The 14,221-nt window shown below is 35.5% G+C and overlaps 2 protein-coding genes across 7 annotated transcripts in view; both read left to right on the top strand.

Annotated features, from left to right (window-relative positions):
• alpha-Catr (alpha-catenin related) overlaps positions 1-5,441 on the top strand; it is a 41,403-nt gene extending 35,962 nt beyond the window's left edge. For 4 of the 6 annotated variants that reach the window (XM_081975836.1, XM_081975839.1, XM_081975834.1 and 1 more), the window contains exon 12: positions 739-2,650. In XM_081975836.1, the coding sequence (XP_081831962.1) occupies positions 739-993 (255 nt within the window). In that variant the 3' untranslated portion in view covers positions 994-2,650. Of the gene's footprint in view, positions 1-738; positions 2,651-3,483 lie in introns of those variants that run through there. The other 2 variants (XM_081975838.1, XM_081975837.1) reach the window with 2 other exon arrangements.
• Positions 5,442-5,722: 281 nt separating this feature from the next.
• LOC145726643 (uncharacterized) lies at positions 5,723-14,180 on the top strand. Its single transcript, XM_081975829.1, has 6 exons — positions 5,723-5,992; positions 6,049-6,751; positions 9,027-9,303; positions 9,362-9,537; positions 9,597-9,872; positions 11,609-14,180. Exons 1-6 carry the CDS (start codon positions 5,849-5,851, stop codon positions 13,630-13,632), a joined length of 3,600 nt encoding a protein of 1,199 aa, XP_081831955.1. The 5' UTR covers positions 5,723-5,848; the 3' UTR covers positions 13,633-14,180.
• Positions 14,181-14,221: the final 41 nt, after the last annotated feature.

The raw sequence follows: 14,221 nt of genomic DNA, 5'->3' as shown, positions 1-14,221 counted from the left end.
ATCATCGTTAAAGTCAAAACAACAATTTTCCTGAAGATGTAACGGTCACGTTGCGATACAGTTGACTTATTAGCTGGGTTTTGTATTATTTATGACCAAATCAGGTGGTAATCATAAAATTAACCATAAGTTAGTGTTGTTAAATACTTTTGAATGTAAAAATTGACAAGTTTAACAGTCTAACCTTACCGTTTGTCAGTAGATTTTAAAGGCTAAGAATGAGAACAACTCAAAATTATTACTGTTACCAAAACGAAACTACTTAGTAGACAACATATTCTCAAATAATATAAAACAAAATTAACCTGCTCGTTTTGTCTTTTAATAATAAAATATTAACATTTGTGGGCATGTATAACTAATGTCTGTTTAATGTTCCTTTTTTTATTTTATCTTTTGCAACTAACATGTTATTTTCTTATTCCGCAATTTTTGCCTAAAGTTACAAACTATTTAAAAACAAAAGTTGATAAATCACTTTTTCTCGAGTTTGATATATCAAATTTGGATGATTTGGAGTTTTTGAAGGCATGGATATAGTAGCAGGCTATATTACTGTAGTACAGCTATTTTGTAGTTTTTAGTTAGGTTGAATGACACTCAAAAATTAAATTAACGTCAATTATAAACAATATACGCAAGCGTATCGTACACTAACCCAAAAACACAAGTGCCTATAGATTAATAAATTTTCGATAAAATTACCCACAAAAAATGATTTTTTTATTTACATAATAGCTTAATTTGCCCGGCAACCCGGCTTTCCTCAACAACCATGAAGATTATCAGGTTAATGATTTTGATGGTGCTTGCCTGTGTTTTGTGTTCGTGTTTAGAATGTTTTACGTGTTCATTGTCCCAATCGAGGCTCAAATAGTGATGATGTTCTGCATATGCGGTCGCTGGCTGGGAATTTGTAATTATAAAGGCACAATTTCCAAGTCAGCTGTCTGCTTGAAAGTACGTGAACGTCAGAATATCACTGCGTTTTGAGTCTTAAGCACGCTGAAATGTGTGTGCCAAGTTTATACATGTACATACAAGTACGTACGTAGAGTGTGTTTGATTTATAAGTGGTACAAGTACTCGTATACGTGCCACTTAACACTGTATAGATGCTAGATTTGTTTGTCATCGCAACATTACCACAAAAGTTCCTCTAATGTGTAAACATCTACTGAAAACTGTGAAATTTTCTAAAACTGTTATCACATCCTGACTTATTAGTCACTTCAACAGACAATAGTTTAATAATAGGTCTGTTCGCAGAGGCAATCCACTGGTTTCCAACTCAAAAACAGTAAATGTCAAGTTTTATTGGTTGAATGCTCACGTGACTATGACGTTTTCTGACTTGTGGCCAATCGATGTATCTATTTCTCTGATAGTTGATAGTTATGTACCGTGAGTGGGCATATTCTGCCCTCTACCGCGACCGCAGGTTTATTGTGGCTCACACATAAGTTAAAGCTCATCCAGAATACTCGACTTCCTGGGGAACCGAATAACTGCTCTGGATGAGAGGTTCTCCAGGTCTCCTGGGCGTACATCCGCCCGTTCAAATATGGAAGACCTGGAGTTGGCCAGAGCCGAACAGCGGCAGTGCCCTCAGTGTGGTCTGCTGAGTTGCAGGAGATTGTTGGTCCTGTTCTTAGAGGGCCCCCTAATAAACTCCTTGGAGTGAGCCAACCCTGTAGTTCTTAGCCATAGGTCGGAGTGTTCCTGATAACACCACTCCGTGATGATTTTCTTTGCTCTACCCTGTTCCATACCGAGTGCCGGTTCTGGGCCGATGTAGGCCGCCTCCGAACCCAGCTTAGCCAATTCGTCGGCTTTGGCATTCCCGGTGAAGTCGGAGTGACCCGGAATCCACATCAGGGTAACGCTGTTAGATTTTCCAAGAGTGTTAAGGACTTCATGACCGCCTTTGACACAAAGAGACCTGAGGAGAGGGCACGAACAGCACTGTGAAGATTTGTATCGATTTCCGCCTAGGGGGGTTTTTATTTATCATCTCCCTGGAGCAGATCTCGATAACGTAGAGTTGAGCCTGCAGGACCGTCGGTGTTTGTCCCAGTCCCTCAGTCAGACAGACCCCCGCCTTGGCACAGAAAGCCCCGGCTCCAGTCCCTTTTGAGGACTTTGAGCCGTCCGTAAACCAGCAGATATCTGCTCGGAGTAGGTCATCAGTCCGTTCGGCCCAGTCCACTCTCGATGGTGCGAAGGTCCTGTAGCAGAAATCGGTGGCAGCCGTGCCCGGCAGAACATCGCAAGGGATTCGCGATTTAGAATTTCCGCAAGTGGCCCTCGAGGCTCCATGTATGTGGCCAGGACACGGGTAATATGAAAGAGCCGGTAGGAGACCATCCTTGCCTCTCTCTTCAGCAGGAGCTGAAGGGGGGGGGGTAAGTTAAGGAGGCACTCTAACGCGGACGTGGGCGTTGTCTTGAACGCCCCGCCCCCGTGATTAAAAGGCATGCCTGTCTTTGGGTGGAAGACAGATTTCTCTGATTACTAGTTGGAATTTCTCTCTACAAACAGACCTAATATTGCATTTTTTACTGTTATACTGGAATGGTTACCAAAGTGATTACAAAATTAACCTGCACATATACTTACAATTTTAATAAACCCAAGACTTTACTCAAAATATTCTGAATATTAAACCAGAAATGTTCAACAGATCATCGAACAACAAACAAAGGTAATCAAGCATCCTATCTCTGTATAGGTTCATAGTTTTATTAATTTTTCGCCCTGCATATTTTCAAAAATTACAAATAGCTTCTACACTATGTCTAATCTGTGAGTCACTACAGAAGAATATGTTATGAAAAAAAAAATAGTTTGTTGCAAAAAAACGCTCACTGTAAATAACAAAGTAGACTTAAAGCTGTGCTTGACAATTTATGGTACTTACTGTCATTTGCACCGTCGAAGTTTAATCCAAGCTTAGATTTAAGCTAGATTCATAGTTCTAATTCTGCAAGAAGAAAGCGACATGCAGTAAGAGTAAAAACTAGCCATGTCAATTCATAGTTCGACTTTAGTAAGAAGGAAATAACATAGCTCCAAAGTCTTATAAATCATCAAAATTGTATTTATTATCATGTCGGTTGCCATTTTTAGGCTTGGTCAAATGATATTCCAAAAATCCATGAATGGGGGTAAAGATCGGTCGTCTATGCCGGAAGCAGTAAGTAGCAAGGTAAGAAATGAAAATGATTCATTTCTTGCTGCTTACTGCTTGCGGTTTATGCGGCTTGCGCATTTTTACTGCAGCTTACTGATTACTTCTTGCGGAACTAGAACCATGAATCCAGCTTAAGTGTAGTTCAGACTGTAACTTTTTACACTCGTTTTGTCAGATTAAAAACCAAACTTTAAAATAAACCGGTGCCAATGATAGTTACTTATTTATTTGTTTAGTAGCTGCTATCATTGTTTTACCGAAATTAAACATATTTACTTGTAATTTTCTAGTACAAACTGGAGTTCAGAGGTGGCGGCAGTGGTACGGGGCGGGGCATGGGCGGTGAGGGTGGCTCGTCCAGTGGGGGCGGGGCCAGCGGTGACTCGAAAGGCGGCACGGCAACCGGCTCGGATCAGAGTTTATGACAGTTGGGGATGTCCCGGCGCAACAAGGGAGACTCGAGACGCACTCGGGTCTCCTTTTTGTTGTTCTAGGACATCTCACTCTGTATACACTCATCGGCCTTTGATTTCGTTAAAAGGTCGATGAAGCCTTTGTTCAGCACGTTAACCGCTAAAGTCTTTCAAGACGCCAATAATAAAAAGCAAAAGTTCCAAAGTAGCGTGCCAAATTTAGGGGGCAAAATCAAATATGTTTCAGTCGCTTGATGTTTATAATAGTAGGTACTGTAAAAATGGAGTGTAACATACTGTACTATAGCCCACATGGGTGTGGCTACTGAAGAGCCACACCTATACGGAGCTGTCTTGCATCAGAAATATACCAATGATCTTCCATTTTTTTATATAACTGATTCAAATCGGGTAAGCGAAAGAATAAGACAGGTGCGGACCTGTAGCATGTATTTAATTAGATTAAAAAAATATAAATGAAAACAATCATTTAAATGACTGCATAAACGGTAACTTACACCAATCACCTCGATATATTTAGCATTTAGAACAAAAATTAAGAGTGTGTGTTAAGGAATACTCTAGCTTTTTTAGAGTGTATAAAATACGTATAGACAACTTAAATTATTTTCAGTGATTTAAAAAAATTTATGCTTAATTACAAAAAAAATGTTTTCTAATTTTGGCATATAAAGTGACACTTTTCAAAACTGATTAGAGTGACAAAACGTTTTACTTTTCGTAACTATTTTCAAACAAAATACGAAAAGTAACACTTTATGTAACTAGTTATGAAAAGTTCATTTCATCACTCCCTGTTTTTATGCATTTCCGTAGAAACATATGGGCGACATCCATCATAACATGTCGTTGTCACAGTTTATACAAGGTGCTATGAAAGTGAATATTTGTGTTAAATCACTTTAAAAGATGGTTTTTATCGCTTTTTGGTCAAAATTAGAAAAAATTATGTATGCAACACGTTTCGAAAATGTCTTTATGTGTAACATTCAAATTGTAGGACCTCGCTGCCCTCGCCCTACAAACATTCATTCGTTACACAAAATCGATCTTTTCGTAACTGGTTACATAAATAACTATTAACTTACTTAATTTGCCAAATCAATTTATGTAACTACGTCCCTACTTTAATAATCATTAAGTGTAACATGATCTCTTGAGTTTTGTTTCAAAAAGTATTATCGCATATGTGTATATGATTATTTTATAAAACAAATTATATTGGTGTGTATTTGTACTGTAATAATATTAATACATGTCGTGCCTGTAAGCATATTTACAGTGATACCGGTAGACAAAACGTTTAAAAGTAATATTTATTAATAGTTAACTATAATAATATAACTCTATTTTTTCCAAGAAATGATTATTTAGTTGGTTACTACTATAGCGTTTAGGGTCAAAAATTGTTTCTGTTTATATATCGCACATACAAGATATATTATAGTTATCCTGCATGTACCGTAGCAGTATTTTCTATCCGAAAATTAATCAAATTGTCATATTTTTTTGTTTAAGAAAAAAATGAGCTTAGTGCGGTTACGATAGTGAGACTAAAGAAATATTTTCATGACCAGCGTAGCGAGTAGATTTTGTACTTATCTTAAAACAACCTTAACAAGCATATTAGGCGAGTGGTTTTTAGTCACCTCTCTCATATAATAATGCAAGTGAGATAATATACTTAAAATAGTGAGTTTAATCAGTATGTGCGATAATTGAAGACGTTTTTTGTTAGATTTTAATGTTATCGGCGTGATTTGTTGGAAGATAATTAATATCTTTTAAATAAAAATCATATATGTTTAATAATACTTAGTAGTTTTATTTTTTTTAAATCTAGTGCAAAAGTCGCAAAACTAGTGTAGTGCTCTTGTACTGTTTCATTGACATTTTGAAGAGCAAGATATATAACTGCAAATACACGTACCAAGGAAACGCGCAAAATAAAATTTAGGAACATTACGAATAATTGTGAATCAAATCAGTTAATAAGCATGACAACTGCTCAAGTTCCTCAATGAACATAGGTGGTGCAACTAACTGATTGCACTTATGCACTGTCAAGTCATTAGAAAACACAGATGACAGTTGACAGAAAAACAAACACCATTGACATTGACCACAGCAACATGAAAATGGGGAAAGTTTTCAAATTCCTTTTATTTTTTTAGTTTTTCCATTTTCTATATTGCATTTAGTTCAAACAACACTAAAAAAAATGACCTTAAGTAGCTTAGTGTGCAGGACTTGCCTGGGAATCATCTCCGAAAACAAAACAGGCTACAGCATTGAAGATGAAAGTGGTTTGGTCCGAAACGTCCAAAATATCAGGGAAATGATCGGATTTTGCTTTCCTGAACTGGTAATGCACGTTTTCTCATCCTATTTCTTAGGTATTTCACATCCAACGTGTTTCAGAACACCTACATATCAGTAAAACCATCGATATGCGAGGCATGCCTCACTCTGCTCATCAACTCCTATAACTTTAAAATCAGATGTATGAAAGTGGAGAGTGTAATCCAAAACTACATACAGACCAACAATGTTATGGAGGGTAGTTGTGTTAACCTCAACAATGTGGTACGACTGCAAATATCGGAGGCACTAAAACAGAAAAATTGGCCTATGGATTTGATCAAGGAATACATCTCTAAAGTGGATGCCTGCTTAGCAAAAACACATCCTCCCAGACTCAATGATTTAAATAACAGCAACAATAATAACACACCCCCAATATCTTCAAACATACCAGATGTTTGCATTGATATTACTGATTCAGATGATGAAGCTCCAAGGATTTCCTATAGTCCTCCTAGTGTCACACAGGAAAATTATCTCAGCACTTTGAATTTAATTAATTGCAACACATTAAGGGAGGAAGTGAGTTTAGTACAATCAGCACAGGAACAATATAATTCTAGACAGAGAACTAGGAATTTTGTAAAGTCAGTTGGATCCAAATTGAGGCAAATTAGAATGCCCAATGTAAGTTGTAGGAGTGTGGAGGAAATCAATTCAAGCAGTGATGATCCTGAAGAAGTATTGGTAATGAATTTTGTTGAAGGTGAAAATTTGCTTGGGAATACAAACAGTCACTTAAAAGAAGCTTATATGGGTGGTAAGTTTTTTTTTTAAATTTATTTATTTTATTTTATTCACAAAAATCCATTCAATTTACATTATTCATTGCCAGATGGCTGTAGGACGGTTTTGAAAGTTCTATAGACCTCTAAATGCTATTGAGAACCTTCTAAAAAGTACCAGAAGGTTCTACAAGTGTCTTAAACCTTCCAAGAGTTGTTTTTAATTGTCAGAGGCCTCTATGACCATTTTGAATGTGCCAAAAACTTCTAAATGCTACTGAGAACGTTTTGACAAGTTCCAGAGCCCTGTATAACTGTCATAAACTTTCCCAGAACTTTTTTAAATTTGCCAGAGGGTTCTAGGACCATTTTGAATCTGCCAGACACCTTTAAGTGCTCTGACAACCTTCTAAAAAGTGCCAGAGGACCTCGCAGAGGCCTCTACAAGTATTCTTTCTTAAACCTTCTAGAAAGTGTATTCAATTGTTAGATACCTCTAGAACCATTTTGAGAGTGCCAGAGGTCTCTAAATAATACTGCAAATCATCTAGAAATAGTCAGAGACTTCTCCAAGTGTCTTAAAGATTCCATGAATTGTTTTAAATTGTCCAAAGCTTCTAGATCCAATAAAAAAGTACCAGAGGCTTCTACAAGTGTTCTAAACCTTGTAGAAGAATTTTTTTAAATTGCCAGAGGCCCTTTAAGTACAACTAAAAACCCTCTAAAAATTGCCAGAGGCTTGTAGTCACATTTAAATTGTCAGAGGTCTCTAGAACCGTTTTGAATGTGCCAAAAACTTCTAAATGCTACTGAGAACTTTCTGACAAGTTCCAGAGCCCTGTATAACTGTCTTAAACTTTCACAGAACTTTTTTAAATTTGCCAGAGGGTTCTAGGACCATTTTGAATCTGCCAGACACCTTTAAGTGCTCTGACAACCTTCTAAAAAGTGCCAGAGGACCTCGCAGAGGCCTCTACAAGTATTCTTTCTTAAACCTTCTAGAAAGTGTATTCAATTGTTAGATACCTCTAGAACCATTTTGAGAGTGCCAGAGGTCTCTAAATAATACTGCAAATCATCTAGAAATAGTCAGAGACTTCTCCAAGTGTCTTAAAGATTCCAAGAATTGTTTTAAATTGTCCAAAGCTTCTAGATCCAATAAAAAAGTGCCAGAGGCTTCTATAAGTGTTCTAAACCTTGTAGAAGATTTTTTTTATTATTGCCAGAGGCCCTTTAAGTACAACTAAAAACCCTCTAAAAATTGCTAGAGGCTTGTAGTCAGATTTAAATTGTCAGAGGTCTCTAGAACCGTTTTGAATGTGCCAAAAACTTCTAAATGCTACTGAGAACTTTCTGACAAGTTCCAGAGCCCTGTATAACTGTCTTAAACTTTCCCAGAACTTTTTTAAATTTGCCAGAGGGTTCTAGGACCATTTTGAATCTGCCAGACACCTTTAAGTGCCACTGACAACCTTCTAAAAAGTGCCAGAGGCCTGTACAAGTATCTTAAACTTTCCAAGAAGTGTGTTAAATTGTCAGATACCTCTAGAACCATTTTGGGAGTGCCAGAGGTCTCTAAATAATACTGCAAATCATCTAGAAATAGTCACAGGCTTCTCCAAGTGTCTTAAAGATTCCAAGAATTGTTTTAAATAGTCAAAAGCAGCTAGATCCAATAAGAAAGTGCCAGTGGCCTCTAAATGCTACTGACAACTTTTTAAAACTAAAAACCATCTAAAAATTACCGGAGGCTTGTAGAGTCACATTGAAATTTGCCTGGGGCCTATACTGTTCTAAAGGCCGTTTTCAGTATTTGCTTTGACCAATTTAAAGACACAAGGCAGGTGACATTTTGCACATGACTGTCACAGTCAAAGTGTAATTTAGTTTAAGTGGGACCTAGAATGTCTTTAAATACAACTCTTTAGGTACAACCGGCCATAAACCTCCTAAGAACTGTTTAAAATTGCCAGAGGCTCCTAAAGTACACTGAAAACTGAAAAAAAAAACGATTTTCGGATACCAATCATTGATTAACTTAACAGGCGTTTTGACTTTGACATTAGTTTAGGAGTTACTAACTTCACAGTAAAAACGTGACTTAAATTTTGATTGGTCATATACTATATAATTTATTGTATCCCTTGCTTTATAACTTAAAACTATAATCATTAATCATTTTGACAATCAATCACATTTAATCAGCAACATACGTTTTTTGCTGATGATGGTGACACAACAGTCAGTCACTGAACAGAGATATATTTTATGTTAGAATTTTTCCCCTTTTTAACATGCTGTTACTTTCAGATATAATAAACCTTGAAAACCGTAAGCCTATGAAACGAAAATTAACTCCAGAAGAGACGATAGAAGAAATTCTAAACAAACGCCGTAAACTGGTAGTTAAAATTAATCCAAACTTACCCTACTTACATAAAAACAAGTCACTGAGTGTCCTGTTGGACAAATCACCATGCTATAAATGCACGTTCTGTAAATATTCTTGTTTAAAAATTGAAGTTTTGAACTTACACCACAATCGCTTTCATAAAACCTGCAAATTATGTAACTACAAATGTGGCACGTAAGTCTATTGTAACTGTACCAAAGAGACGAAATTGTTTAGTATTAATATTTTTTAGGAAACCTGTACTAGACAAGCACTTAAACCAGGAACATAGAGATGAAGTAAAATCAATTTTGGAGTCGTACAATAATGAGCAGAATTTTTCCTGTTATATTTGTAAATATGTCGCATGCTCTGCGGATGACTTACGCGATCATCGATACAGAAGACATATTAAATTTAACCATCTTGGTAATAAGATTTTACTTTGACGTCCTTCAGTGATCATTTAAATTAATGTAAATTTCTAGTTTATAAATGTCCAATTGCTGGTTGTGACATTGAATTCCCCGAGCATTACCGTATTATTCAGCACATTGAGATCACACACGACACTGCTAGAAAACGTGAATGTCCTTTGTGCAACCATATTAGTGGTAGACTTTCTGATGCTAAGCAGCATGTACAGACTCATTCATTATTTTCGGAGGCTTGCACGTTTTGTGGATTACGTTTCCGTACAAGTTTCCTACTCAATAATCACATGGAAAAGAAACATTCGGTGCCAATAAGCGAACAACAAAGTGGTAAGTATTTGTTAGCCTATCAATTATTTTATCATTGATTTCTTGTAATTTGCACTGAAGAGGAACTGTGTGATTTTTCAGCAAAATTAAAAAACAAAATAACAAGTGGTATAGATGAGATTCCTGCAAGTATAGTTAAATTGGTACTACCACATAAGCCACTAACATACTTAATAAATAAAAGTCTCAAGCAGGGATGCTTTCCAGATTAGTTGAAAATTGCTCAAGTTAAACCGATTTATAAGAAAGGTGATAAAAATTAAATAGGAAATTACAGACCAATAAGCATCCTTCCAGCCTTTTCAAAGAATTTTGAATTGGTTTTATACACACAGCTAACAGATTTTTTTGTGCGACCTCTTCAGTGGTTATCAACATGGCTACATTGCCGGAAGATCAGTACAAACAGCAATTTTTCAGTTTACAAGTCATATCCTTGAACACATAGAAAACCATAAACTAGGAATAGGTATATTTTTAGACTTATCTAAGGCTTATGATTGTGTAGATAAAGAACTATTGTTAAAAAAATTAGAACTCTATGGAGTTAGAAGTAAGGCCCTGAGATTGTTTGATTCTTACTTATCTCATAGGAAACAACAGGTTAAACTATTTAGGGACAGCAAGCCATACACATCAAATATAAAAGAAAATCAACATGGAATAGCCCAGGGCAGTATTCTGGGGCCCTCTTTGTAATTTACATGGACAATCTGAATTCTATAGCGAAAGAAAATGAAAAAATCGTCAACTTTGCAGATGACACAAATTTACTTGTAGGTCAAGAGGAAATCAGCACTTTAATTCAGTCTGGAAAAGATCTGTTTATTAGGACCTCTGAGTGGTTTAAAAAAAATAAATTAGCTTTAAATATGGAAAAAACAAGTGTGATTATTTTTTCAATAAAACAAGGTACATTTGAGAAACCTAATGAAATACACCTTCTCACTGACAGGAGCCAATTACTAGCCAAGAACACAAAATTTTTGGGAGTGCAGATTGATGAATTTCTAGATTGGTCTGATCACATAAATGTTCTGCTAGGCAGGTTAAACTCAATTTGCTATGGAATTCGAATTGTCTCCGGGTATCTGAACCTGGCGGCCCTTAAAATATTGTACTTTGCCAACTTTGAATCGATTATGAAGTATGCAATTATGTTTTGGGGTAGAAATACTTCAATACAGAATGTATTCGTAATTCAAAAAAGGGCAATTAGATTAATGTTCAAAATGAAATACATGTAGATCCATCTTTAAAAAAAATAAAATAATGACAGTTTATGCAATTTATATATATGAGTGTCTCATGTTTCTTAAAAAGAACCAAAACCTATTTAACATCAAAGTCAATCATACATACAACACAAGACAAAAAGATGTAAACTGTCCAAAACATAGATTAACACTCACTGAGAAGAATGCAAAATAAATGTGTATTCGCCTATTTAACAACCTACCAGACAGGCTGAAAACATTGACGGACAAAAGTTTCAAAAAAGAACTTTTACTAATTGAATTAGAACCCTACACTATAGAGGATTATTTTGTTAAATAAAGATTGCTTATTCTCTGAAATCTGTATTTAGGGAAAAATCGCTGAAAATGTATATAAGTATCTTTAAGTACTACATAGTTTACCATGACGCTATTTCCTTTGTATTAGTTGATAATGTACATTGTACTCTATCCTAATCACAATTCGAAATAAAGACTGTTATTATTATTAATTTTCAGGTATGGTATACGATTTTACTGGCGACCATCTTAATTTAACCACAAACAAAGATGGCGTCGTAATGCTGGGACAAACCTCCACCCAACCTGATGATGTTATCTGTGATGATCGCGCTGGTAGCGGTATCTACGGTTGGAAACATCCGAGCTTAGCAGAAATGTTATGCTCCAGTTCTTTACGTGTTGCTCCTGAACGGGAAGATGATTGCGTGATGGTCGACGAAAATAATGATCAGGATTGCATGATTGTGGAAAGTAACGATGAACCTATAGTAGTAGACGATGATTTCAGTTTTCATAATTGGATTTTACAAGACAATACAGAAAAATCTGATGTAATAACAATTGAAGATGATGATGACGACGTAAGTACTGTGGAAGAATCATTAAAGGTCACTGTAGAGAAAATAGTTGAAGAAGACTCAAGACTTAAGAAGCAAGCTCAAAATAATGAATCTTCTGCTGAATTACCAAACGCGACTCCTTCACAAGAATCTCTTCAAGTTTTGGAAGAAACAACAAGCTTAAACACTCAACAAAATATTGAAAAAACTGCTAGTAACGCTGAAGCAAATGAAATGGATACTTTACAGGAAATTGAACAAGTCTCCAGCAAGAATGAGGATGACAAACAATCTAAAGAAATGCAAAAGGAAAGTACTACAGAGTCACTAGAAGTGACCTCTTCACAAGAACCCCAAAACTTTGAACAACAAATGAATGCCAATAAGGAAAATCAACAAAATATGAAAGAAACCTTAGAGCCAATTGAAGAAGATTCCACCAGCAATAAAAATGATAATCAGTCACAGAAGTTGGAAGAAATGGAAGCAGAAAATGCTGTAGAGTCAAGGGTGGTGACTTCCTCACAAAACCCTCATCAATTGCAAGAACCAGATGGTTCACCAAGTATCAACGTAGAAGATCAACAAAATATGGAAAATTCCTTAGATTCATCTGAAGAAGCTTCTAGCAACAAAGAAGATGATAACCAAACTGACAAAATGCAATCTGAAAATAGTGAAGAGTTAAAGGAAGTGACTTCCTCACAAGAACATCTTCAATTGCAAGATCCACACAGTTCATCAAGTATCAACACAGAAAATCAACAAAATATGGAAGATACCTTAGTTTCACCAGAAAAAGTTGCTGGCAACCAGCAAGTCGATAATCAAACACAAGAGACTGAAGAAATGCAACCTGAAAATGGTGCAGAGTTAAAAGAAGTAACTTCCTCACAAGCACATCCCCAAGTGCAAAATCATGAACAATTAATGAGTGACAATACAGAAAAACAACTAAATTTAGAAAAAACTTCAAAGTCACTTAATGCCGAAGAGTCTAGCACCGATAAAAATGATCAACAGTCAGAGAATTCTGAAGAAATGCAATTGAGTGCTGTAGATTTAAGGGAGGTGACTTCATCGCAAACACTTCTTCGATTGCACGGTCCTGATCAATCAATCAGTGACAAAGAAAGTCAACTAAATCTGGAAGAAACCTCACACGCACTTGAAAGTTCGGCAGAGATAAAAAAAGGTTCTTCTTCACTAGAATCTCATCCAGATTCAAAGGAATTATCAAAACATACTGCAGATCCTCAAAAACAACTAGAAGAACAAACCTTTAGCAATGATGATATATTACAACAGGTTGAAGCAGCTCAAACTATTGCAGAATCACTAAATGTTACTTCATCACAAAAATCAGCTGAATTTAGCAGCCAAGAGCTTTCACTACAAGCTGAGCTGGTTAAAACACCTAATGAGCAAATCAATGGAGAAAATCCTGATTTAGATTCCCTTGAAATTATTCAACCACTGGAAACGTCAACCTTTTCAGAGAATGATGTAGATTTTTTATCGGAAATAACAACATTGACTAACGTATTATTTAACATGGATGAAACAGGGTCAGGAAGTGACTTTGGATTAACGGATAATAGTTGTGAAGTATCTAGTAGTAACTTGCTAGACGATATTAGCCAACCAACCGAAGAGATTGACAAATTTGGAAGTTACTAGCTTAGTTATATTTTTTTAACAAAATTGGTTATAGAGTTTTTACGTTTAATTTTATATGGATACTGTAAGATTGATGATAATCTTGTTTTTAAGGACAACAAACCTTTTAAAAACCACTTTTGTAGACATTGTTACTCATTTAAAACAAAAGACAATGTCAAACATAACTGCATACATTTTTGCTCATTTGACACTTTAACAATGTAAATATTGTATAAATCTAGAAGTTTAAAGTTTTATTTGAAAAAGACTACTTACTAAGCCTTCACATTGATGTTGTTCCAAGTAGTAAAGTTAAGCCAATTTTTTGTACAGTAGTTTACATGTTCGATTATTTGTAATTATTAATGATTAGGGAATACAACAGGCAGTGCGTTACTATTATTATTTAATAGCTTTAAAGTAGAATCACTCACAAAATTGAATAATTTTGTTAATGAGTATGTCTCAGTTAGTTTTGATCTTTTGGAAATGAAAGGAACAATTTACAAAATCACAACGTTGTATTTTATATTTTGCTATAAACTGAATAAATGTTTTTTGGACTACTTATCATCATTGTTGCTCACAAAATGTAGTAAAAGCCCTT

Source organism: Ips typographus, linkage group LG3 (genome assembly GCF_016097725.1).
Source record: "Ips typographus isolate SLU linkage group LG3, UJ_Ityp_2.0, whole genome shotgun sequence".
NCBI lineage: Eukaryota > Metazoa > Arthropoda > Insecta > Coleoptera > Curculionidae > Ips > Ips typographus.
Note: the sequence above shows the minus strand (reverse complement) of the source record. Positions and strands in the feature narration are given on the sequence as shown.